This window comes from Taurulus bubalis (assembly GCF_910589615.1).
Source record: "Taurulus bubalis genome assembly, chromosome: 16".
NCBI classification, from domain to species: Eukaryota; Metazoa; Chordata; class Actinopteri; order Perciformes; family Cottidae; genus Taurulus; species Taurulus bubalis.
Genome location: NC_136604.1, coordinates 17,351,040 through 17,375,352, shown reverse-complemented (window position 1 = coordinate 17,375,352; position 24,313 = coordinate 17,351,040). Strand labels below are relative to the sequence as shown.

General features: G+C 43.0%; 1 protein-coding gene across 1 annotated transcript in view; it reads left to right on the top strand.

The window, feature by feature from the left end:
• ptprua (protein tyrosine phosphatase receptor type Ua) overlaps positions 1-24,313 on the top strand; it is a gene marked incomplete at both ends in the record, with an annotated part of 160,417 nt that overhangs the window by 77,080 nt on the left and 59,024 nt on the right. The window contains 3 exons of the mRNA XM_079232223.1: positions 4,450-4,721; positions 14,389-14,470; positions 21,275-21,390. Of these exons, the coding sequence (XP_079088349.1) occupies positions 4,450-4,721; positions 14,389-14,470; positions 21,275-21,390 (470 nt within the window). The remainder of the gene's footprint in view (positions 1-4,449; positions 4,722-14,388; positions 14,471-21,274; positions 21,391-24,313) is intronic.

Genomic DNA, 24,313 nt, shown 5'->3' with positions numbered 1-24,313 from the left:
GCTTCTCTGGGCTGACAACATTTATTTCTCCCTCCTCCTGTTTCCAGAGATCTTAAAAGTAAGACGACCGAACTCTGAGTCTTTTCAAATATACAGAACGTGAAGACTGTATAGAATATCGTTAGTCACACACACTTCTGATCTCTCAGAGTTTCCTATGATGCAAAGAGGTCTTGCAGTACCTGGATCTTAAACCTGCAGCCTCACACGGTTATCCTCGCTGATGTCAGCGTGGCATCACAGATAAATCTCACCGGCATGCGTCGCGTGGTGATCGACTGATCAATTGTGAGCAGGCTTGACTCAAGCTATAGACGCCGCTTCATCGTGCCTTTCTTAAATCTGCGGCTCACTGGCTTGTCCTTCACTCTAACAACCACCAGGTGGCTTCAGCTGAATCAAACAGTAACAGAGGTACTGGAGAGGTTACGTCTATATTTGGTTTACCACAGTTGCTTAAAGATATTTGAATATAATGAGAAAAGCATCGCTATAGCTGAGGCTACAGAATGTGTTTCCTCTGTCCCCTCTCATTTTTCCCTGTGCAATCCTGTCATAAGAACAGTTGGAGACGTGCCCTCCAACAATGAGGGGGTCCAGCTCTCGTAGCTGAAGAAAAAGCAATTTAGCCACACAGCCCCCCCCCGAGAGCTCGCACATCAAAGCAGCAGCAGTGATGATGGTGGAGGAGGAGGAGGAGGAGGGGATAAGCCAGAGCCTGCCCGGCTTCGCCTGTGAGCAGGTGAGGGAGAGACAAATATTCTTGTGTCCAAGAATACAGCGAGATCTCAAAGGACAGCAGCTGCCTGTTATCGCAGGATATTTCTGGCAGTTTGACGTCTCGTCCGTGCTTTTGGGGGGCAGCGAGGATGGAGGATGGAGGATGGAGCCGAGGGAGGCAGCGGCCGGCGGTCAGAGGGGCTTTGTGACATGCATGTTAAGGCTCTTTATGTGCAGGTTGTCTGTGGACCTGACCTGAATTATTTTCTCTTTTTCTTTTCTTTTCCCTGCTGTCACTCTGTCCAAGCAAACAAGACACAGTCCAGGCCAAAGATTAAACCAGACTCCAGGTGACTCTCTGGCTTGAAAACCAAATGGACCGAACTTCATCACAGTTGAGGCTTTGAAGCTCACTTGATGACACTTTGCCTGAATAACGAGCCGCACTTAGAAGAAACACAAATCTAAAAATAACAGCCGTAAATATTTTCTGTCCACACATCGCTTGTTAATGAAAGATCCTCAGCGATATTTTTCCTTTACTTGACAGCAGAAAAACAGATGGCGGACCTTAGTGTATTTATGCTTGTTTAATTAAGGACGTTTGCGTTCAAGAGAATTTGGATGAAACGGAGCTGGTGGACGTGAGGGATTAGGAGATGAAAGAAGTGGAAGCGGAAAAAGGAAGCAGAGGAAATGAACTGAGGAGGAGGAATGATGGGGGAGGTTAAAGAGGAAGCCAGCTCTTACTCTAGGGAAGGTCAGCGGGACTTGGATTGGAGTCTGCTTTTGGGCCTGTAAAGAGTGTGTGTGTGTGTGTGTGTGTGTGTGTGTGTGTGTGTGTGTGTGTGTGTGTGTGTGTGTGTGTGTGTGTGTGTGTGTGTGTGTGTGTGTGTGTGTGTGTGTGTGTGTGTGTGTGTGTGTTACTGCGCCAGTATTACAGCCATCTCTCTGGTTTAAGCATTCCCTCGGTTGCCATTATGGCTTAATACTGGTGCCAGTGTGATTAATGGCGGGAGGCAGGGCTCTGATTGCACTCTTGCTCAACTACAGCATGAAGGCAACTACACTACCCACGATGCCACAGCACCGAATGTGAAGGTTATAAGTGCAATTAGCGCGCTCGCTCTCTCCTGCTGGCATCAAAGAGTCAATGTGATGATGATGATGATGATGATGATGATGATGATGGGAAGATTAGAAGTCCGGGAGGAAAACTGCGTGATCCCCAAGGCCACTTTAACCAGTCCAAGGTAATAAACAGACGGCTTACTGCCCGTCCTTTTGTCTCCTTGTGTTTATCTTCAACGTTTGTTCATGACGTTTGGACGGAGAGACATTTTGAGGGCAGAAGTTCCGACTTGATGATCTGGATGGGTGATAAGAAAGCGGAAACCACTTAAGGCCGTAAAAAAAAACAGAAGTTAAAGAGGGGATCACATGAATATTCTATCCACTCAACCTTCAGCGTTTCTGGAGCTTTAAATCAAAGTTTTATGACGATAACACCAGTTATTCCATTGAAATGCTGCACAAGGGAATGTCTGAAGTTTTGTCAAACCAACGGATTCATTGTGTATCCATATTTATGCGGGTATGAGAGGTCGTGACAAGATTACATCGTAAATAAATCGTGCACCAGTAAAGATACATAATGACATTTTTTGCAGCATTTGTGTTTTTCTCATAAATTAATTGATCTCTTCTAATCCACTTGTCGCCTGTGGCATTGTTAATAGCAGCTATGGTAAAAGAGACGTGCTCGGCAGCTTTTATCGCATCTCTTTTCGTCTTTTTATTTATATATTCACACATTTTTGCCACTTCAGCTCATCGTAAAACATTTATCAGCTTTTTTCAATATTTCTGGCATTTCTGTTGTTGTGATAACGTCCGTTTCCCTTTTGAGTGTTTCTCTTTCTGTTTAGAGTTAAGGTAAGGTAATTTAAACAATAATAAAAAGTAAATTATAAAATGTCTGTGATGAGTCCGACTAAAAACCCCGATGTCCCAAGCCGCCACATAGAAGAGCATACGGAAGTACTTCCTGCTTTGTCTAAAGAGAAAACAGCGACATTCTTTCATGCGCCGATTAAAACTGCAGATAAAAAACTGTTAATATTTATGAGCAGTGATGAACAATTCACAGAGGCTATGATGTTAAAACATTCTCTTGGAGAAAGGAAGAATCTTAACTTGAGTTTTTCATTGCCGGCATTGCAGGAAAGCAGTTTCTTTCATCGTTAGTTGACTGCAACCGGTTTAGAGTTCATATTAGTAACCCGTCATGTTGAGACCAGACTACACGCTACCAGCCTGATGCACCGAGAACACAAATAATCACTGCACCTGGGAATTGTGCGTATATATATATATATATATATATATATATATATATATATATATATATATATATATATATATATATACACACATTTATATTTATAGTGTGCCAAGGTATAGAAGACTTTGCATGACATACATTTTCCTTGACGTTTTGGAGGACCTGGGCGTCTCATAAGGCCTTATTAGAATGACGAGCATGTCCAACTTTTTTTGTGCCTTTCCCCGCCTGGTGTGACGTTGCCTAAGGCGTCCGATTCTTCTGCTCTCAAACCTAAAAAGCGCGGTTGGTCTGACGTCTCTTTGGGCCAAGTCATGGCAGGACCACTTGATTTGAGAGAGTGACCATCTAAAAAAAGATATATTCGTAGTTTTTGCACAGTCCATGTCTGGCTCATAATGAATAAGAAAAAGCTATTTGTTTAATGAGGAAAAAAAGAGTATATTGAATGGAGACATTTTCAGGTATTTGTATTCTGGGTTCAACAAAGTGTCTTGATAATTTTATAGTATTTGTATAACATCTCGACCTGTTTTATATTCAAAGAAGACATTTCACATTTTATGATATAGGAAGAATTGTTTTAATGGTGTGACTTTTAGGCTGAAGGCTTTCCAGGTTGTAGTCAAATGATCATGTTGTTTTTTAGTGGTGAATATGCATACAAAGTTAGTTTTCCCCCCACTTTATATTGAGCTTCCCAGTTGCCATGAAGGCCGCAGTCAAAGGCGAAGCCCCCCCCCCTTTTATTTCCCCTCCCGTCCATCGCGGTGCTCCTCTCTCGGTATCTCTGCCGTGCTGCCAGGATGACAGAGCCAGCAGTGACTCTGTGAACCTCGGTCCAAAAAAATGAAAGGCCGATCTGACACCCGGCGCCGCGGCTTTGAACACGGCAGATCTGAAGGCAGCGCGGCAAAACTGATGGGAGCCTTGTGGAAGCGGGAAGATGCAGAGACTGACCAAATACAGACAAATAGCCAGAGAGGATCACACAGATATTCTGGGTAACAACCTTGAGCCTGTCAACCTCAGCTCTCAGGCTCATTTTCGGAGTAAAAACGAAACAAAAAAAGAGGCAGACGTTCAGCGGTTGAAAACTAACATGACATTTCTATCCTGGGATGTGTTAAAGGTGAAGCATTGGATCTTGTTATTTTCTTATCCTTCAGGTCAATCAGCGCTTACCTGGCAGGTGGAAATGCTGAAATCGCTGCTGTTTGTGAAGTGTGTATCGGTATATACGATTTGCCTGGCAAGGTCGTTGTGTCTTACTCGCACTAAACTGTCATACAAGTTCCTCTCAGCGAGCTGAGCGACTGCCAATAATGATTCAAATGTAAAATGAGCAGTATTTGATGCTCCTCATCTTCCGTCTTCCCCTCCAGGGTCCTTCATGATGGTCAATTCCTCGCAGCATTTCGGCGGCCAGCGAGCTCAGCTGCTCCTGCTCCCCCTCAGCGAGAACGACACCCACTGCATCCAGTTCAGCTACTTCCTGTACAGCCGCGACGGCCACAGCCCCGGGGACCTGCAGGTCTACATCCGGGTCAACGGGGGCCCCAAGGGCAGCGCCGTGTGGAATATCTCGGGCTCCCAGGGACGCCAGTGGCACCAGGTGGAGCTCGCCGTGAGCACTTTCTGGCCCAGTGAATACCAGGTGAGAGTCAAACACATATAGGAGGCCGCCATTGCCCTGCAGTGATTGCAGTGATTAATTAAATGGTGATTAATTAAATGGTTATTTCCAGGCCTGGAAAAGTCCTTGAAAAAAATAAAATCCCAAAAGTTTTGGAAAAGTCATGGAAATTTGTTATATTTATATGTGCATGTCGTTCATTTAGGCCGAGTTTGAAATAATTAATATGCTTTTAAAAGAAAAACGCGCAAAATATAATCAGGCATACATACAGGCATCTATATAAATGTTTATTCTTTTAATCAAACAATTGTCTCTCATTAATTTGTGTCATTTAAGGTATACTGTATGCTTTGAGTAGCATTGTTAAATACTACATTTTATCACTTTTTCATGTATACACTGAGATTTCACAACATGTTTGGTCATGGAAATTTGGTTTAAAGTCATGGAAAAGTCATGGAAATCCATTGGTCAAAATGTATATGAATGTGTATATAATCAGGCATGTTGGTGGAGATATACAGGCTCTGAAAACCTTTTTTTCTCAGCTTCTAGCGAGTGATGAGGATCTGCAGTGAGAACACACTGTTCTCTTCTGTAATTGCTGCTCTATGCTTGGCCTCATTCCAGCTGTTGCATTCATGTGCAATTTTGTAAGAAATTAAACCCGGTATGTAATCCCAGATTTACCGATCCAAACAAACGGCGTAGAAACCCACGCATGCCCACCACATCTTGTCCGGAGTCCAAAAATGTTTAACTGTATCTTTAAAAAAAAAAAGAAGAAAAAAAAAGCTGTCAAACGCTCACATTATTTCAGATTCATTTTCCTTACATGGAAGAGAAAGAACATTTGTAGCTCCGAGCCATTTTAAACTCGCAATGTTGTTCTTCTTCTATCCAATATATATGAATTTGACATAAACACCGGGGCACTGTCACTTGCAGTTAATGGAGCACAACACAGATCGGTTCTCTTTTCATGGAGGCTACTGCTTAGCTTGTGAAAACAATTGTCTTCTGGAGGGAAGTTTCTAACTTTTCTTTCTAAAGTTTTATTTAACTTGGGGTATCAAGTTTGAAAGACGTAGGGATTAAGGAAAGATCTACGGAAAGATGCTACAGAGTTGAATTATGGGAAGAGTATGATTGGCTTTGGAGCTTGGCCAATACTAGGGACTAAAAATCAGGACATCTCTGCTGCTTCGATCTTTTTTTAATCTGTCTCTTGTGAGACTTTATGGAAGTGCAACATTAATGTCTGGGGGTTGCCCTTCAAAAATCCAATACCGTCATATCAGCAGTGCTGACAATATAAGTAAAATCATAGCTAAGTAATACGTTAATTGACAGAAAACTGATTGTCATTTTGATAACGGATTAGTCACTTTATTGCTTTATCGACTTCAATAATCACACATACTGGTCACAGCTTCACTTACAAAGCATTTTCTCACCCGCTCCATTTCTTATCAATATGAAATTAGCATATTTGATATGCAACTCTGGCGTAAATAAGACATTAAGAGTGGGTTCTTCAAAATTGTGAGGATATATTAAATTTCATCAGTGTGATATGATTGAGGATGCACTGTGATGAGTTTAGTCTGAAGCCAGCTGTATAGCATAACTAAATACAGCTGAACTAAGATGGGGAATATAACTCACGAGAAACATTATACTGCTTTGTAAAAGCATGCAAGCATTGCCATTGTTAAGCTTGTTAACATGCTTAAGCATAAGCTTGAAGTACCTCTGTGCTCAAGTCCAGTATCACAAAGTCGCCCGCTGGACTCTTGTCTAGTCAGCAAATTATGAATTTCCCTGACGTGTATTGATATTGGACAAATTACATATTATGTTTGTGATGTCAGCCCTTGAAAAGATCGCTGCCCCCTTTATTAATAAACGTGAGGTGTCAGTTAGCGAGGCGCTAAACCCCGAGCTGCTCCTCTGAGCCGCTCGGTGGTCTCAGCGCAGAACCTCGGCTACTCGTCGGCCTCGGCAGCTTCATCATCCTCCCCCTGTCCTTCAAACCAAAATGCAAAAAAATTAGCTAATTGCGTCTGTGTCGTATATCACAGTGGCTCAATAGGTGTATAATTACAGTGGGCGTCTGTTTGCATAGTATCTTTTATTTATTGGTCAATTTACCTTACGCGCTGCAGTGCAATCAATGGCTCCGTTTGATGCCTGTGTTGACGCTGCTGCATTACTAGCGCCGTTGTGTAGCTTGTAAGATTCTGATGACTGGATGCAGCCTCTGCCTCAACCTCATTACGGCCAATAATTTATTCCCTCACGCTCTCTATCTTCCCACCGAGCTCGCCGCCTCCAACACCACCACCCCACAGAACAGACGTTAATGAGAAGGCAACGGTTGGTGTAAGGGATTGTGGGAGCGTGGGTCCGCCGAACAGTCAATTGACCTCAATTCCGCGCGACCCTCGGTGCGGGGGAGCGGGCCCGGTGTTTGCTTCCATAACCTTGGCGCACTCTGGGCCCCATCTCAATAAATCAAGAGCCAGTTAATGAGATTAGAGGGCTGCACAGATCAATGAGGACAGCTTGCGCTTCACTATCCTCAGCTCTCCTGTCCTGAGCGACTCTCACAAATAGCCAAACTGATTTAAAGTAATGATTTTCTTCTCTCCTGCGTGGACGTTAGAAGTTTGTCTGCCGCGCACCGAGGAGGAGGAGGAGGAGGAGGAGGAGGCAGGGGGCGGGCGCTCTCAGAGGTGCCGAGGCTGAGGTGTACAATCGGACAAGTCGGGCCCGGGCGGGGAATTTGCTTAGCGCCGCAGTGTTTACCATTTGGACAGGCGTGCATAAGCAATGTAATCTACTACTCTGGTGATGTATGTCCAAGCTGCCTGAGTGATGAGACGGTCGCTGTTCTCTAAATTCTCCCCGCCAGGAGTGTAGACACAGAACAGATTGCTTTATTTGTCCTATAAACCTGGCTGATCGGCAGCACATAATGAAGCACGTAAAGCTGTGCAGATGAGTGAGGAGACTTAAACATAAGCCTGAAGGAACAAAGTATGTCAATCTGCTGTGCAGGGAGTGAGCTGGGAGTGAGGAGGCTCGGTGCCTCTTTTTTTTTTGTGTGTTCCCCCTCTTCCTCTTTTGCCCAGGGAAAAGCTCCCTCTCTCTCTCTCCTCAACGGCTCCTGCTGCTACTACTCAAAGCTCAGTGCAGGCCCCACAGGGCTCCACTCATCCATCGATAACGATCACTGTCCAGCACTCTCAGCCAACAGATCAGCCCCTGCAGGCCGCAGAGGAGCAGCTCCACCTAGAGAGGAGACTACAGCCAGCTCGGAGGAGGGCGAGAGAGAGAGAGAGTGTGTGTGTGTGTGCTGTTGGAAGTGGTGGTTGAGATTAAATAGGAGGAAAAAAAAGTATCTTGTGATCAGCGAGCATCAACACCCTCAGGAAAAACAGACTGCCTCAGAGATATGTTGGACTGTGATCAACCTGTGCATTTTGCTTTCACTGATATGAGATCACGAAATGCAATGCCAATGTTTCTCGGTTTTAAAATGGCCATTGTTAAAGGCGGATTTTTTCGTGCAATAAATTAGAACATTTTCTGGTTCGCCCTGATTCATTACTGCTGGAACTGCGTGGCCGAGCAACAGCGGGAGACGTAGAGAAGCTTTGGCACACTGTCCAATTAGTCCATTTCGCCATTAAAGTGGACCGCAAACGATTTATTAACGCACTTCCATAAAGTTGGAGAACTCACAAGTGAGATAGATATCCTGGCTCAAACCCTCAAAATGCTCGAATCCTACTAATGTCACCAATATTATTTCTTCTTCAGAGATTTTAATAGCACTGACACCGACAGTATAACGCTGGTTAAACTGCTACTGACTGACACTCTGATTTGATCAGCATGTGTCATCTGTGACATGATGCGTTCATGACCTCGCCGTCTAACACGCGTGGATCAGACACTACTTGACTTTGGTGAGCAGGCTTTTGTCTTCTTTTTTGGGCGGGGGGAATTGGACATTCGATAGCCATGGCATTGAAGGACAGAAGAGAACATTGATCCGACTGGTTCACTCTCTGCCTGTCAGCCCGGCTTTGGGAAGTATAGTAGGTGTTAAAGAGAGTGCTCTTTTGGAAACACTGGCTCCTCTCCCTTGAGATTATTTTTTTTCTACTCCAGGGTTCGGTCCCTGGCCGTTTTGTCCTCCTTATCCCACCATCTTAATTCCCAGTGCATCTCACCATTAAGTCCCCTTCTCTCTTATCTTTCCCCTCTCGCTCTCTCTTTTGCTTGGCTATTGTGTTTTTTCTTCTTCTACTAACCCATCACCTTCTTTCAGGCAGGCAGTGCAGCAGTGTTGTTAATATAAGGTTCGATAAACCTATTACCTTTCATCGTAAGGCAAAGCACCTCCAGGCAGGGCCGTAGGTCAGGTCCTCTGTTTTCATGGAATCAATCTCAATTTTTGGTACTATCTATGGTGAGCACTTATTTTTATGTATTTACATCCAGAAATTACATCCTTTTTTAAATGTACTTTTTATTTGCGGCCTTTCCTGCCCTGCATTCAGATTGCCTACCTAGCCACGAGGGGTTCACAGGAAACTATGCACGCAGGAAAATTCAGTGCAATTTTGTATCTAATTAACATCAGACTCACTTGAATGAAATTCTTCACATTTTGTAAAATGATTTTCTTTTCTGCTCTGTTTATCGTCCAGATGAGGCTCAATAGCAGCTACTCAATGAACCTCCTAATTAACTGCTAGTGTATAAATATAGTTGGCAAAACTTCATAATCATTGCCCACTCCATCGCTCTCTTGTTATACACACTTTACATATTCATTACTTTTCTGTCATTGTGCATTAATGCCGTCTAAAATACCGGACGTGTGGTGATATCCGACAGTGAATAGTGGAATTGTGTCAATCTGTACTTTTCAAAGTTGCAAGTTTCCTGCACTGGACATTGAGCTTCACACATTCACAACGATCCGGGTGACAAACATTGCCACGTCAGCAGAAAGTCCGGCCAATAACGTTACCCACAAGCTCGAGCTCTGTGTTCATATTTCGTTGTTTTCTTAAATCCTTTTTTTTTTTTTAACCACACAATGGTATTGATGGCAGAACGACGTTAAAGCATTTACATCATTTTTCTCTTGTGAGGATGATTCATTTCTTTTTTTATTTCTTGTGTCATACAAGGGATCGGTTGTCTTCCGTCAATCATGTCGTAAAAGAGTAATTATTTTTTTTATTTAAACAAAAAATAATAAAAAATCCTGTTCAAGGAGACTCCTCCACATAGGAAGCCTGCCAGGGGCTGAAATGCTATTCACATTATGTTAGTGTGAAAAAGAGGGAAAGAAACTGTGTGAGGGAGTTGTGAAACACTCACGTACCTGCAGCTCCCCTCTCGGTTAGAATCAACCTAATTTCACTAAAAAGGTTTTCGACATGATTTTAGCATGATTAAAACACAACATCTAAAATGTCCCCTGTTGACCTGCCAGTCCACAATGATGGGTCCCCGCTTTGTAGGTACGCAAAGCGCACACACACACACACACACACACACACACACACACACACACACACACACACATTTTTGTACACCTCACTTTATTTCTTCCGCCGGCAGAGACAAGGTGGCAGGTGTAATTGCACGTCATGTATTTCAATGTTTCACTGCCACATCGTCGATACGGATCAATAGTGTTGGCCTCATGCTCGCCGGAGAAATTAACGGGAACGCTGTTGCACGCTGTTTTTGTTTGTCAAAAGATCGCATGCAAGTCGTTAATTTAATAAAAATTGTCTTGAAGATTAATGGCGTCCACAAATCAATCGAGAGCTTCATCATTAATGCAAATACATGAATTATGTCTGCAGCGCTATGGTGAAAACTAAAAGCTCAACATATTTAATTACTGTTCAAATCTTATTTTTAATGGAATCCCTTTTACTGCTACCACGGATTTTATGTATTCACTGAGAGGCCTCCTGGGTTGTGGTATGGATTTTGTTTCTCTACACTATCAATTCTGCGGCATTGGATTTTATGAGCCAAACGCGGCGCTGCAGGAGGCTCATTTTAACATGCTCGCATGCTTTTTACATCACATGTGACCGTCCAGCTGCGATGGTCTCCTCAACTGTCTACGCTGCTGTTCTTGTGCCAGAACTCTCTTCCGGATTTAAATTAGTTTTTCTCGTGTCATTTCCTTTGGCCCCTAACTATGGCACCCTGGTAGATGACACCCTGGTAGATGACACCCTGGTCGATGACAATGTGGTAGATGGCACCCTGGTAGATGGCAGCCTGGTAGATGGCACCCTGGTAGATGGCAGCCTGGTAAATGGCACCCTGGTAGATGACACCCTGGTAGATGGCACCCTGGTAGATGGCACCCTGGTAGATGACACCCTGGTAGATGGCACCCTGGTAGATGGCAGCCTGGTAAATGGCACCCTGGTAGATGACACCCTGGTAGATGGCACCCTGGTAGATGGCACCCTGGTAGATGACACCCTGGTAGATGGCACCCTGGTAGATGGCACCCTGGTAGATGACACCTTGGTAGATGACACCTTGGTAGATGACACCTTGGTAGATGACACCCTGGTAGATGGCACCCTGGTAGATGGCACCCTGGTAGATGGCAACCTGGTAGATGGCAACCAATTAAATGGCAACCTGGTAGATGGCAACCAATTAAATGGCAACCTGGTAGATGGCACCCTGGTAGATGACACCCTGGTAGATGGCACCCTGGTAGATGGCACCCTGGTAGATGGCACCCTGGTAGATGGCAACCTGGTAGATGACACCCTGGTAGATGACACCCTGGTAGATGGCACCCTGGTAGATGGCAACCAATTAAATGGCAACCTGTTAGATGGCACCGTGGTAGATGCACCCTGGTAGATGGTAGATGGCACCCTGCTGCTTCCAGTAAACCAAACCTCGATTCTCACTTCACAGATTGTTGGTGTTACAGGGCCCCCTTTTTTTTTTTTGCATCTTTTTTTGCATCTTTGTCACAACAATAGCCTGAGAGAGGCTGAGAAAAGCTGGAGAATGATATCACCTTCAACTGGATACTCTCAATTGGACACATCTATCTCTTATATTATTTGCAGAAATCGATTTTCCTCCATGCCTACTTGTGAGTACTGGAAAAGGGGGAAACTTTGCTATCAAATATTAAAGATGCTATCGGGCACCGTCATGACAAACAATATCAGTGTGGCTTAAGCTTCCCCTCTATACGTTCAATCCCCTCCTTCTATGCAAGGCGTTTCTCCCACTATCTTTCCCTGCAGAGTTTTCCTCTCCACACATGCATCACTTTATATCTCCTCACTACGGTGGCCCTGACAGCCAAACACACTGCAACATAACAAAACACCAAATAGACAGAACTCAAGCAAATGAGGAAAAACCTTCTCAGGAATTCAACAACACAGACATAACATTTAGAATAAAAAGCTGCAAAGGAAAACAAACAAAACAATGGCAAATACATGTGAGACATGCAGGAATGCATGAACAACCTGGACACAGAACACATAAATACACAATCACACTGGAAATACAGAAAACACAATCGAATAAAGAAAGTTTTTGCAGAGCATTGAGCCTTCGCTGCACTCCTCATGCACTCAGCGGGTCATCTCATTTTCACTGCCCTGCTTTGTATGTGCAAAGTTGAAGGGGATCCCACTGTATCCATTTGCATAATATCCGATGTCTGCATGTGCGCAGCTATTGGATGCAGAGTTCGGCAATGACTGGCATTGTCGTCATACTCGGGCACTTTTCTTTAAGTGAAGGCAGATGCAGAGGAGCCTAATGATCGCTCAGAGCGCGGAGCCGAGTGAATCAATGGTGGCAGGTGCGTCGACGCGTGATGTATTGAAGAGTTAATCGGTCTGACGTCTCTAATGGCCCGACATAGGAATGAAAAATAAAAAATAAATTAGTTGGAAGAAAGCCTTAGTGTGTATCCATCTGCCAAGGCCTTTCGTGGTATTGATTGGCCCTGGGCACTTAAAGCCTGATGCATTGTCAACATGGCCATCTATTGCCCGTCAGAGTGCGCGGTCACAGTCTGGCTTCCACTGGGCTTTGGCATAGATAACTAGATGTAGTAAGAGTGGGCGAAAGAGTAGCTGCCACGCACATGCACACGAAATGTAGGACAGCTTTCATCTAACCAGTTGTTAATGCGCTCAACCCTTAAGTTCAGAGTTTGTCGCGCTGCAGCCGTTATAAGTGAAGAGTGTCTTGATTGAGGCTCTGCTGACTGTAATTACTACTCGGAAACCCAGAATGACTTTGTTGCACTCTGGGAGGCCTCCCGATTCACTTTGAGGCTCTGCATGCTCCCGGCTCATTTAGATGACAAAGTGAATATTTAGGCTGTGTTTAAGGACTCCTGCAGCTGCCGTATGGATTGATAAAAGGGCCACAAGAGGGATTTATTCATGTTTTTTTTGCACTATATGGTTTGGTGAGATGGGGCGTAGTTGAAGACTAAACAAATGTTTTGGCATTTGAAACTTTTCTTTTGCCCTTTTGAAAGCGCTTCATAAGTGGATCACCTGTGATTCTAAAGTAGCAGGTTGTTTCTTCCCTCCGAGGATCCACAAATACTTTATTTCCGGTTGTCTTTTTTTTTTTTTTGTACGTTGCAATATGTATTGTTGCACATTTGTTGTAGTTGAACAATGAACAGATGGGCATGCCGTGCTCTACACTTTACCGCTGAGTGTTGAATGGGAGTGACAGCTTTGTGCACTGGGGTTCAATTCATAATGGTATCCTGTCGCTCCTCCAGTCTTCAAGTCTGTAAGTGTATATGTAAATCTGTCAATCCACTTTTATCGTCACACAGTTTATTTAACCCATCCTGATATGAGAACAGAGGGCAGCTAATGGACAGCAGCTTAAGGGCTTGCTGCTCAAGGGCACCTTGGAGGCGAGGTCAACAAAATAATGAACGAATAGTACTCAAAATATGCTTCAAGCTATTTTAGCAAGGAGTGGACGGTCAATACTCACCAACTGAGGCTAGCTCATATTTTTTACCAAGTAAAGTGCCTTGAGTACCTTTTTAAAGCGCTATAAAAATACAATGTATTATTAGTATTAATAATATTATTATTAATATGGAATTTTACAGAAACAAACATGCAAATTTAGACGCCTGCTGATGCGATTTACTCAATTTATTCACTCAACTGAAACCACAAACTGTCAGTTCAGGCCAGTGTTAGTGCAGATTTTGGCATCTGTGCCTCTTCTATGGCATTTCTTCCCTGTTTGACCCCGTAGCTTTGTATTAAATAGTGGCTTTAAAGATGTCTTGTTTTTTTATTCTGAGGTGTTTTGGCAAATATATTCTATTACAGCTGTTATTGGTATAACATACCAGAAAGGAAAACTGGACCAGAAATATTACAAACTTTCCAGATTACCATTTTAATGGCAATAGCAAGTTTTAAAATGGAACTTTCTTTTAAATGTACGATGGAATTAATGAAAAACTCTGTGCATGTCTGTTCTTGACAGGCCTTTGGACCCCATCTCCCTAATTTCCTATATCGTCAGTCTACCCGCCGCTCAAGATGTAATGGTCTGCAGTCATTTAATTTACCCATTGTCTCCACAGGTCATCTTTGAAGCGACCGTTTCCGATGAGCGACAGGGCTACATCGCCTTGGACGACATTGTGCTGCTCAATTACCCTTGTTGTAAGTACCCGATCCGCCCCGCTCGTAGCATACCTGCTGACCTTTACTGAGCCCGCGGGAAACCGGCTGAACAACGAAAAGCCCGTGCCGGGAAACCTCAGGAGCAGTTTCCTGGAGGTGATTGAAGACGATGAGCCCATCCGGCTGACAGGGAGGGGGTAGGGGGGGCATTACCTGTCCGAGTGTCACAGTCACAATAACACTGCAGGAGGCTTCTCTTTTGTCCGGGGCAGAATGGCTGGCCTTTCCGTCTGATCGCTAAGCTCACAGTCGGGCGCTTTTAGAGCTAATGTGATGTTACGGACAGGAAAAGGACAGTTGGTGGTTGTACTTTGATCTTCTCTGGGAGGTTTTTTCTTCCTTTGTCATCACTGGGATATCAACGGGTCCAAGCTTTATGGGCTCCGGTAGTGTTACATTATGTTCTGTTCGGTTTATGACTAGCATTATACCATTATACCCCCACACTTCAGTCCTTTAGTACACAGGCTCTGTGTCGATGTTTAAAATGGACTCTTTTCTCTCACCGCTGTGCTGTTTTTAAGATGGTTAGCACTTGTGCATGCCGTGGACAAAAGCTAAATCTGATGTAATTGGTGTGCATGGAAGTAGTCATCGTTAAAGCGTTGAAGCAAAACGACATAACATGGTGCCAGAACAGAAAATAACATGATTCAATTAAAAATGCCATTATGGGCATTTTATTAAATAACAGATTAACTCATTTAACAGTGAAAATAATTGTGGTATAATGACATATGGAATGCCATTAACCAAAATTGGGTATAATGCAAGGTTTTAGACACACACATATGCGGTATAGATAATCGTCACTATTATTATTAGTTTCTCTGTTGAATTCCTTTTTTTTTTTTTCAGTGAGTGTTTTATTGCATCATGTTGGTTTATTTCAATTTAAGAGGCAAAGGTGAAAAGAAGGCAGTTTGTGGTCTGGTGAACATTATGCAGCTTCCAGCGGCTCAAGACCTACATATTTCTTCTCAGAGGTTGGCACCCGAACAGAGCTCAAATGAGAGCTTTTTTAATTTGTTATATGTTATGTATTTAGCTTGTTCTGCTGCCCTAATGTGGCCCAAAACAATTAATGCACATTTAAACATTGCCCTCATTCATGAACTGATTGAAGCTTATTTCCAACAATCCTGTTATTATCATCAAATCTGGCTCAGATCTACACTGACCTTCTGTGAGAACAGTAATATTGTTTTGCAGCCGCAAAATCGTTAGGGAAATTTTAATGAATGATAATGTTGGGTATTCATCAGCTCATGAAATTCAGATATATTTTTCTGGGTCCACTGAAAAATCACTGAACCCTCACTGGGAAACCAGCAGATGAACTGGAATAACGTTTTCTAAAACCATCGCAAATCATTTTCATATATTTTGTTTACCCGAGCTCATCTCAAAGTTTGATACCTCGCCCTCTGTCACCCGGTCCTCAAAGGAGCCGGATGCGTTTCCATGGTCATTTTAAATGGAGTTTTTGAGTTCGGTAGCGTTGGCCCTTTAGCTCTGGGTTTAGCTCCAGATGGTGGCGCTTCAACCCGCTTCAACCCATTCCCATTAGCTCAGTGTCCCTGCCAGGAAACAGATTCATATAATGTACGACATACATCCATGAATCATGGAGCACGATTGATATTCACACTCATCTCCTCGTACACAAACAGAAGCCAAGTTCAGAAACAGCCATACGTGTGCAATCGCTATGCTTTTTGTGCTATCTGGTGAAGCCGCAGGAGCAGTCGCCCGTTACGACCCTTAAAAAAACACACACTATCACACAAAGATGTAAGTAAACATTAGTAAGCTGGCAGAAATTTCCCCACAGGCGGCAAGAATAATGGTATTCCCCTTCAGGAAAGATTCGAGTCAAAGGCAACTGCTGTTCAGTTCGAATTCCCACTCATTCAACATTTGTGTTGTTTTCCTCTGGAGTCCCCGCGCCTTTTATTCCAAACACGCGTTTCAGTCTGGACAAATCTCTCCTGCATCGAGAACATAAGGCGGCATTACTAATCTGGTGAACCGACGTCTCAGACACAGTCGAGAAAGCGCTTGTGAATCGCATTACCTTGCCCACGTTTGTGTTTAGCCGCATTAATTAAAGCTAGACGGGTCACACGTCCGCACTACAGCGCTTTTTGATTTTTAAATTACACTTTTCTCAGTTTTTATGCGACTGCCTCATCCTCAAATGACTTCTCCTATAATTGCGTCTGTGCACACTTGTCTAAAAGATGACTTGAGAATGCACGCTTATTTTCTCCACAAGGAATACTCTGATTGACACCGCTGCAATTGTCTTCAGGACAGGGTGTATACTTTGCTATAGTTTTCTGTCTTCACTTCAGCTTTAATTCTAGTCTGCTAGAGTTTTGTATAGCATACCTTTATACACGGGAAATGGTGTTGTTTGAAATGCACCTGAGGAAAATGTGTTTCCCTCTCTCGATGCTTATTGCTGGGATAGAAAAGACATGAAAAGACGCCGCGGAGAGGAAAGGGAAAATGAGTAATAGGTCAAATGCGAGGTGCAATTTCTATCGTGCCATCCTCAGCCAGATGTTCCTGTTGGTTACTGTGGAAACCAAGGATGAAAGTGGGTGTTGTGTGGACAGCGCCGGCCTCTCCATCAGAATTTAATTTTGCCCGTCGCGTTGGTGTCCAGCAGAAACAGTTTGCCCGGAGCATATTAAACCACGGCATTGTGTCCCGTCATCGTCGTTCATGTCTGAAAGGACCCTGAGAAAAAGGTTCAACTCTCCATGTGAAAACATACGGGCTTCATTCACAAGGCCACCGAGTTCTCATTGTTTAAACGCCGCTCAGGAGATGGAGGTTCAGCGACTTAAAAAATAAATAAATAGGGTAGCAAATGATCCTTCCGTGTAATTGTGAGGAAAACAAGAATTTGTGTTACTGTAGCTTCTCACCTGCCGCATTAGAGAATCTATTTCATCCTCAATCTGTGTTCAGCGTGTTGTTTCTTTGAAGAGAAGCTGCACTTTGAATGTTTTTTTTTTTACACACTACACCATGTTTTCTGTCAAGCGGCAGACAATAAGCATCAACATGAAAACAGCAGGTTTATATGACTCAAGTTAAGTAAGATGCACTTGTTTAATTTATTAAATAGCACATGACTTTAAAAAGATGTCACCGAGATCAAACATTTTCACAGTACTTGCTAAGGTACGCAAGCCAGACGTCTACTATTTGGTGTTATAGCGCAAGTTTAACGGTCTTGGTTTTTAGGTGAAAAACTAGTCGGGTGCTGACCGTCGTGTTCATGTTGTGTAGGAAACGGGAACATTATTCTTGGCAGCAAAACATCAGTTGCTGTCAGCTAGTGGGAGCAATATATTGTTAGTCAGGCTGAGGTCATTTGTTGGGATTTGAACCCTCAAACACTGGCGTTAACAACCTTTATTGCAATCGTAGGCATTTGTCTACAACTGTAATGTTAGGAGTCATTTTGCAGTTCTGTGCATAAAGCGTTAAAATAAAGGTAGTTTGTTGTTTCTGCCAAAAATACATTCATTGTGTTGAGAAACAGGAACTGTTTTGATATAGAACTTCAGTTCTATTTTAAATTAGCACAAAATACAATTACTGTCAGCTGGAGTCCAAAAGCCTTGTAAACTCTGATATACACTCTGATATACACTCTGAGTTTAATCTCAAAACTTGCTTCAGTTCAACCTTTCTCATGTGAAAAGAGTGAGAGAACTATTTTGGATGTAGGTGCGTGGGTGTTGATGATGTGCCAACTTTTTTTTTGATTTTTTGCTTCTAGAAATGCTAATATTCAAAAGATAATTGTGAGATACAGTGAAGACCACAATACTTTTTAGTTAAAGTAATGGATTTTGGAGCTTGACATAGAGCCAAGTAAGGCATTAGGGAATTCAAAATATGTGCAGAGTCATGAAAAAGCAGCAGCGCTTCTTCTCAAGCAAACATCTGAGGATTCATATCCTCCCTCACAAGCCAACACATTTTGACACAATCACACAGTTGAAAAGCAACAGGTGAATAATACAATTAATGATGGCTGAAATTAATTTTGGGGGTGATGGCATGTTGCATGCTTACTAACTGTAAAACTATCAAGGCAATAATCTGTTATCTGATTAATATATATATATATATATATATATATATATATATATATATATATATATATATATATATATATATTTATCACATTTTAAAGCATAACCTTTTTCAGGGAGCTGAAAAAATGAAATTTGTATCACTGGTGAAATGTTTACTGCATTGCAGTAACTCAAATCAGACACATACTGTGTGTGTGTGTGTGTGTGTGTGTGTGTGTGTGTGTGTGTGTGTGTGTGTGTGTGTGTGTGTATATATACATACATATATATACACTCACCTAAAGGATTATTAGGAACACCTGTTCAATTTCTCATTAATGCAATTATCTAATCAACCAATCACATGGCAGTTGCTATAATGCATTTAGGGGTGTGGTCCTGGTCAAGACAATCTCCTGAACTCCAAACTGAATGTCAGAATGGGAAAGAAAGGTGATTTAAGCAATTTTGAGCGTGGCATGGTTGTTGGTGCCAGACGGGCCGGTCTGAGTATTTCACAATCTGCTCAGTTACTGGGATTTTCACGCACAACCATTTCTAGGGTTTACAAAGAATGGTGTGAAAAGGGAAAAACATCCAGTCTTGTGGGCGAAAATGCCTTGTTGATGCTAGAGGTCAGAGGAGAATGGGCCGACTGATTCGAGTTGATAAAAGAGCAACGTCGACTGGAATAACCACTCGTTACAACTGAGGTATGCAGCAAAGCATTTGTGAAGCCACAACACGCACAACCTTGAGGCGGATGGGCTACAACAGCCGAAGACCCCATCGGGTACCACTCATCCACTACAAATAGGAAAAAGAGGCTACAATTTGCAAGAGCTCACCAAAATTGGACAGTTGAAGACTGGAAAAATGTTGCCTGGTCTGATGAGTCTCGATTTCTGTTGAGACATTCAGATGGTAGAGTCAGTATTTGGCGTAAACAGAATGAGAACATGGATCCATCATGCCTTGTTACCACTGTGCAGGCTGGTGGTGTAATGGTGTGGGGGATGTTTTCTTGGCACACTTTAGGCCCCTTAGTGCCAATTGGGCATCGTTTAAATGCCACGGCCTACCTGAGCATTGTTTCTGACCATGTCCATCCCTTTATGGCCACCATGTACCCATCCTCTGATGGCTACTTCCAGCAGGATAATGCACCATGTCACAAAGCTCCAATCATTTCTAATTGGTTTCTTGAACATGACAATGAGTTCACTGTACTAAAATGGCCCCCACAGTCACCAGATCTCAACCCAATAGAGCATCTTTGGGATGTGGTGGAACGGGAGCTTCGTGCCCTGGATGTGCTGAAATCTCCATCAACTGCAAGATGCTATCCTATCAATATGGGCCAACATTTCAGCACCTTGTTGAATCAATGCCACGTAGAATTAAGGCAGTTCTGAAGGCGAAAGGGGCGTCAAACACAGTATTAGTATCTGTTCCTAATAATCCTTTAGGTGAGTGTATATATATATATATATATATATATATATATATATATATATATATATATATATGTATATGTGTGTGTGTGTTCGTTCGTGTGGACTACTTCCACTGATTGACAGTTGCTAGTGGTAGCGCTCCAATAGGTAGCAATTTGCGAACAAAAAGGCAGAAAGACAAAGACCGTTCGCTAACAAACACGTCAACAATTTAGAAAATATGTTCCGCAACATTGTATTTGTCAATATTTTATGAGGAAGGAAATGCATCACCCAGTTTGTTAAAATCCCGCACACACGCACACACACACACACACACACACACACACACACACACACACACACACACACACACACAGACACACTGTTTAGTGAGAAAAATAAAATAAAAATGCATCTAAGGAAACATGTTGCTCTTTTATTAAATGACGACACAGTGGATTTATTGCGCGGTTGTTTGGTGTTTCACACATTACAGTAAAACAATGTAAAACTGTTTGTAGAGACGGCTGTTACTAACTAACTGCAAGGTATGCTATTTGATAATCACAATACACATGCATTTCAACACATACATTCATTAAGCACATCTATTCTAATAAGCATGTTCAGTGAATCACCTGGTTAAATCTGCCTTCGTTTGCATCTCAGTTTTTGCCGTTTCATATTTCATTGACTAATAATTCAGGAGCCAGCGGAAGACAGAATAGGGATATACTTGTGTTCTTGATAGGGCTTTAAATAATAATGTAATACATATTCTAGATACAGAAGATTCCTAATAAATGTGTAAATGAGTACAGGATTTGATGCTGCAGAATAACATTGTCTCTGTGATCGCAGGCGACTGTTTCTCCGTCAAACTGAATGGAGAATGTCTGCGTTTGCCGGGGCGGCTGTAATCTTCAAAAATGTCTGACTTGATGAGTTATTTAGTGTCATATGCAGCCGTATGATATGTATTTTACTTTATGTAAGTGGAAACTTCTGCCAATGGCCGTGAGATGATTCTACAGAGTATTTTTTGGGGTTATGGATATTTATAATACATGACTGCTATGTGTACTTATTCCTGTCTGTGTGGTTGTATCCAGGCCCGGGCGTGTAGTCATCGCACAGCCTCCAAAATACATCCCGATTCACACCCGTGTGTTTAATATATTGAGACAGTGATGCCCGGCTCCAGTGCCACTTTCATCAGCGTGTGTGTCCTCCTTCCACAGACAAGGTGCCTCATTTCTCTCGGCTGGGTGACGTGGAGGTGAATGCCGGGCAGAATGCCTCATTCCAGTGTGTCGCCACGGGCAAAGTTTCGGAGGCTGAGCCCTTCCTCCTGGAGGTGAGAACAAGATATATACGTGTGTGGGTGTCTTGTCTTTTTTTTTGTATTTCTTTTTTATTATCATTGCTGAAACGGTCAAACCATACATCCCGGCACCTGGATAATAGAATGGGATTGTAGATTGTAGGAAGAAGAGCCAACACAAAGGATGAAGAGGAATACTTTGTATTTGGCTGCCTTGACGGTGTTCTCCAGGACGGCTTCCAGTAGTTTGCATGCACGGCTGCTGGCCGCACGCCCGCTTAAGTCTCATTCAGGCTGCTGTTTACACGAGCAGAGTCTAAACCAGTCAAGAGAATATAGAGGCTTTACTGGCACCTCAAGCGCCGTGCAAAAAAGACAATACAGTGGAGTTTACGCCCAGCTGCCGTCATTTAAATTCTGCATCGCCATTTTTCTTGGTTAGTTAACTACACCTGAGCACAGACAACTAAATGATGGACAAGCTGAGGGTTACGCTGCCGACTGACTCCCAAAGAGCCAATCTACATTCTATCAACACACACCGGGACACTCCCCCTTTTCACACTTCATCGTCATTTTTTTTTATGTATTCTGTAATCTTGGTTCCATTCTGCTGTTTTTTTTTTTAGTGCATTTTCAATTAGAGATTTAAAAAGTGGAAACCAAACATAAAAAAAGTATTGCAAAAAGGTTTCATGCTTGGCCCTCATTAACTCAGTGAACCAACTTCTCCTCTGCACACACCGGTAATGGATGCATGCGTTCATTTCTTTTGCAGATTTTCTGGAAATTGTGTGGACACAGTCGCGCCACATTTTGATTGAAACCTGTCTAGACGCTCCGAGGGAGTTTTGGCAGCTCTGAAAAAGTCATTGAAGTGACATATTTTGGCCACAACATTTTAATTGAACGCCTGCATAACAAGGTTTTTCGAGTTTGAAAGCTGCCGGCTTTTACCAAGCGTGGAGGGTTTAGATTAAAAGAAAAGACACGTGTGCAACATTATGGGAGAAGGGCACGCTGTTGTGAAACTCAACCGTATATATGTATGAAATCGCACCTTTTTGCTCCATACATTTCTGCTTTTATTTTAAAAATCTGTCCTCCACAAGTCCCCAAACGTAATGGAAGTACAACACTGAATCTGTAACATTATTAAAAGTCACCTCCTGGAACCTTGAGAAGGACTGTTTACAGTGGTAGTTGTGAAGGGGATTTGGAGCCATTATCGTTAACATCAGCATAACACCAGTGATAATACTGTAATTTTGTAATCTTACATAATGTAGCAAGTTTGTGACTCTTGAGTTTGTCTTTTTGATGTCTGTGTTGCAGGGAAATGAGTCATTTGAGGGTTTGGGTGATTATTAAGTTTGCACCTTTGCTTTTGTAGCTCTTTGATTGTGGTGGCATTTAGTTTACCAAAAAGCCCCTAAAGTCATTTCTCTCATGCACAAACTGAAGATAGTTTCAATTCTCCTAGTTTGAATATGAGCTAATATTAGTCTTCAAAAATCCATCCCTGAATGCCTCCACTCTTCTCCTCTGGCCTTGAAGCCTGCACATCTAAGTGCTTTTGAAATGACGGCAGCAGGGAGAAGGCGCTTTGCAAATGAGATCTCGGCATACTTGGTGATCCATCCCTTGTGTTTCCACCCGATTTCATTTCACACACCCCTCTCTCATCTCTGAATTGAAGCCTTTGAAGATCATCGGCATGTGAAAGAGACAATTTCTTTTGTATCAGTTTCAGAGTTTGCGACTTTGTTGACTGAGACACACACACACACACACACACACACACACACACACACGGAAATGCAAACAAACAATACAAGGCTTGTCATTTGTAACTTGGCAGTATGCTGCAGTGAACTTCTCTTCCTAAGTCAACTCTCTCTTCAGCTCCCCCCTACTTTTCTCATTAGCAGAAGAAGAAGAAAAAACCTGGTAAGAGCAGAAAATAGAGCTTTATCACAATCCATTAGCGTCTCCTGTTCCCCCATTTGTTGTTTGGGCTTTGCGTTTGATCATCAGGACCGAGTCTGCTAATTGCGACTTTCTCTTTGATCTCCTGGTTTTTCGGAGAGGTCCTCTCTGGACCGGTCTGAAGCCGCTCACCTCCACTCAGGGAGTCCAAACACATAGTTAGCATAATGCTTCTTAAACAATTAGCCTCATATTTCCACCGCCGTCCTCTGGCCCGGCCTGCCGACGGCTGTCTCGGATGCTGTGTACGTTTTAAAACATCTGCGAGTCCAAACTCTTCGGAGCAATGTGATGCGGGCGCGCTGCCAGACAGGAGGCGCTGCAGACTTGGCTAATGGAAGCATTCGTTTGTTTTAAAAGCCTGCAGGTGGATCTTAATGTCGGATAGTTTGTTTTCTCGCGTGAACGCTGTACACTAGAGGGTCACTTCGATATGAAAAGTAGCAAACATAAAAAAAACACATGAATTGAAGAAAAGAAGAGACGTATTATATTGATGCCAAAGTTAAAACGAGTTCTAATCTGTAGCTTTCGGCAGTCGCACCCAGCCACTGTACATGCAATTTCACATTTCCTCATCGCACTGCGTTTTTTCCCACCCTATCCTCCTAAAACCAATTAAAACATGCAGATGTCAAACCCACTGACTTAAAAAAAGAAGCAGGCGACAGTTTACATAATAATCTGCTTATTCTGCGAAGCGGAGCTGCATATATTGTCGCCCCGCACCTGGAACGGCTCGTTGCGAGCGTTGGCCTCGTGTTCCGCTGGTTGAGCCAATTCTCAGTTGTGCCCGAAGCGCTGACACATTAGCATGGCCGCGGTGAGGAGCTGTCAGCTCAAGCCCCCGTGCTGGGAACCGCAACCCAGGAGGCCCGTGTCAGCGGCCTCACCGCCGTCAACACTGTTGTTACCGCCTGACATTTATCAAGCATTTATTATCTTGCCCTCGCTTGTCGTTAATTCC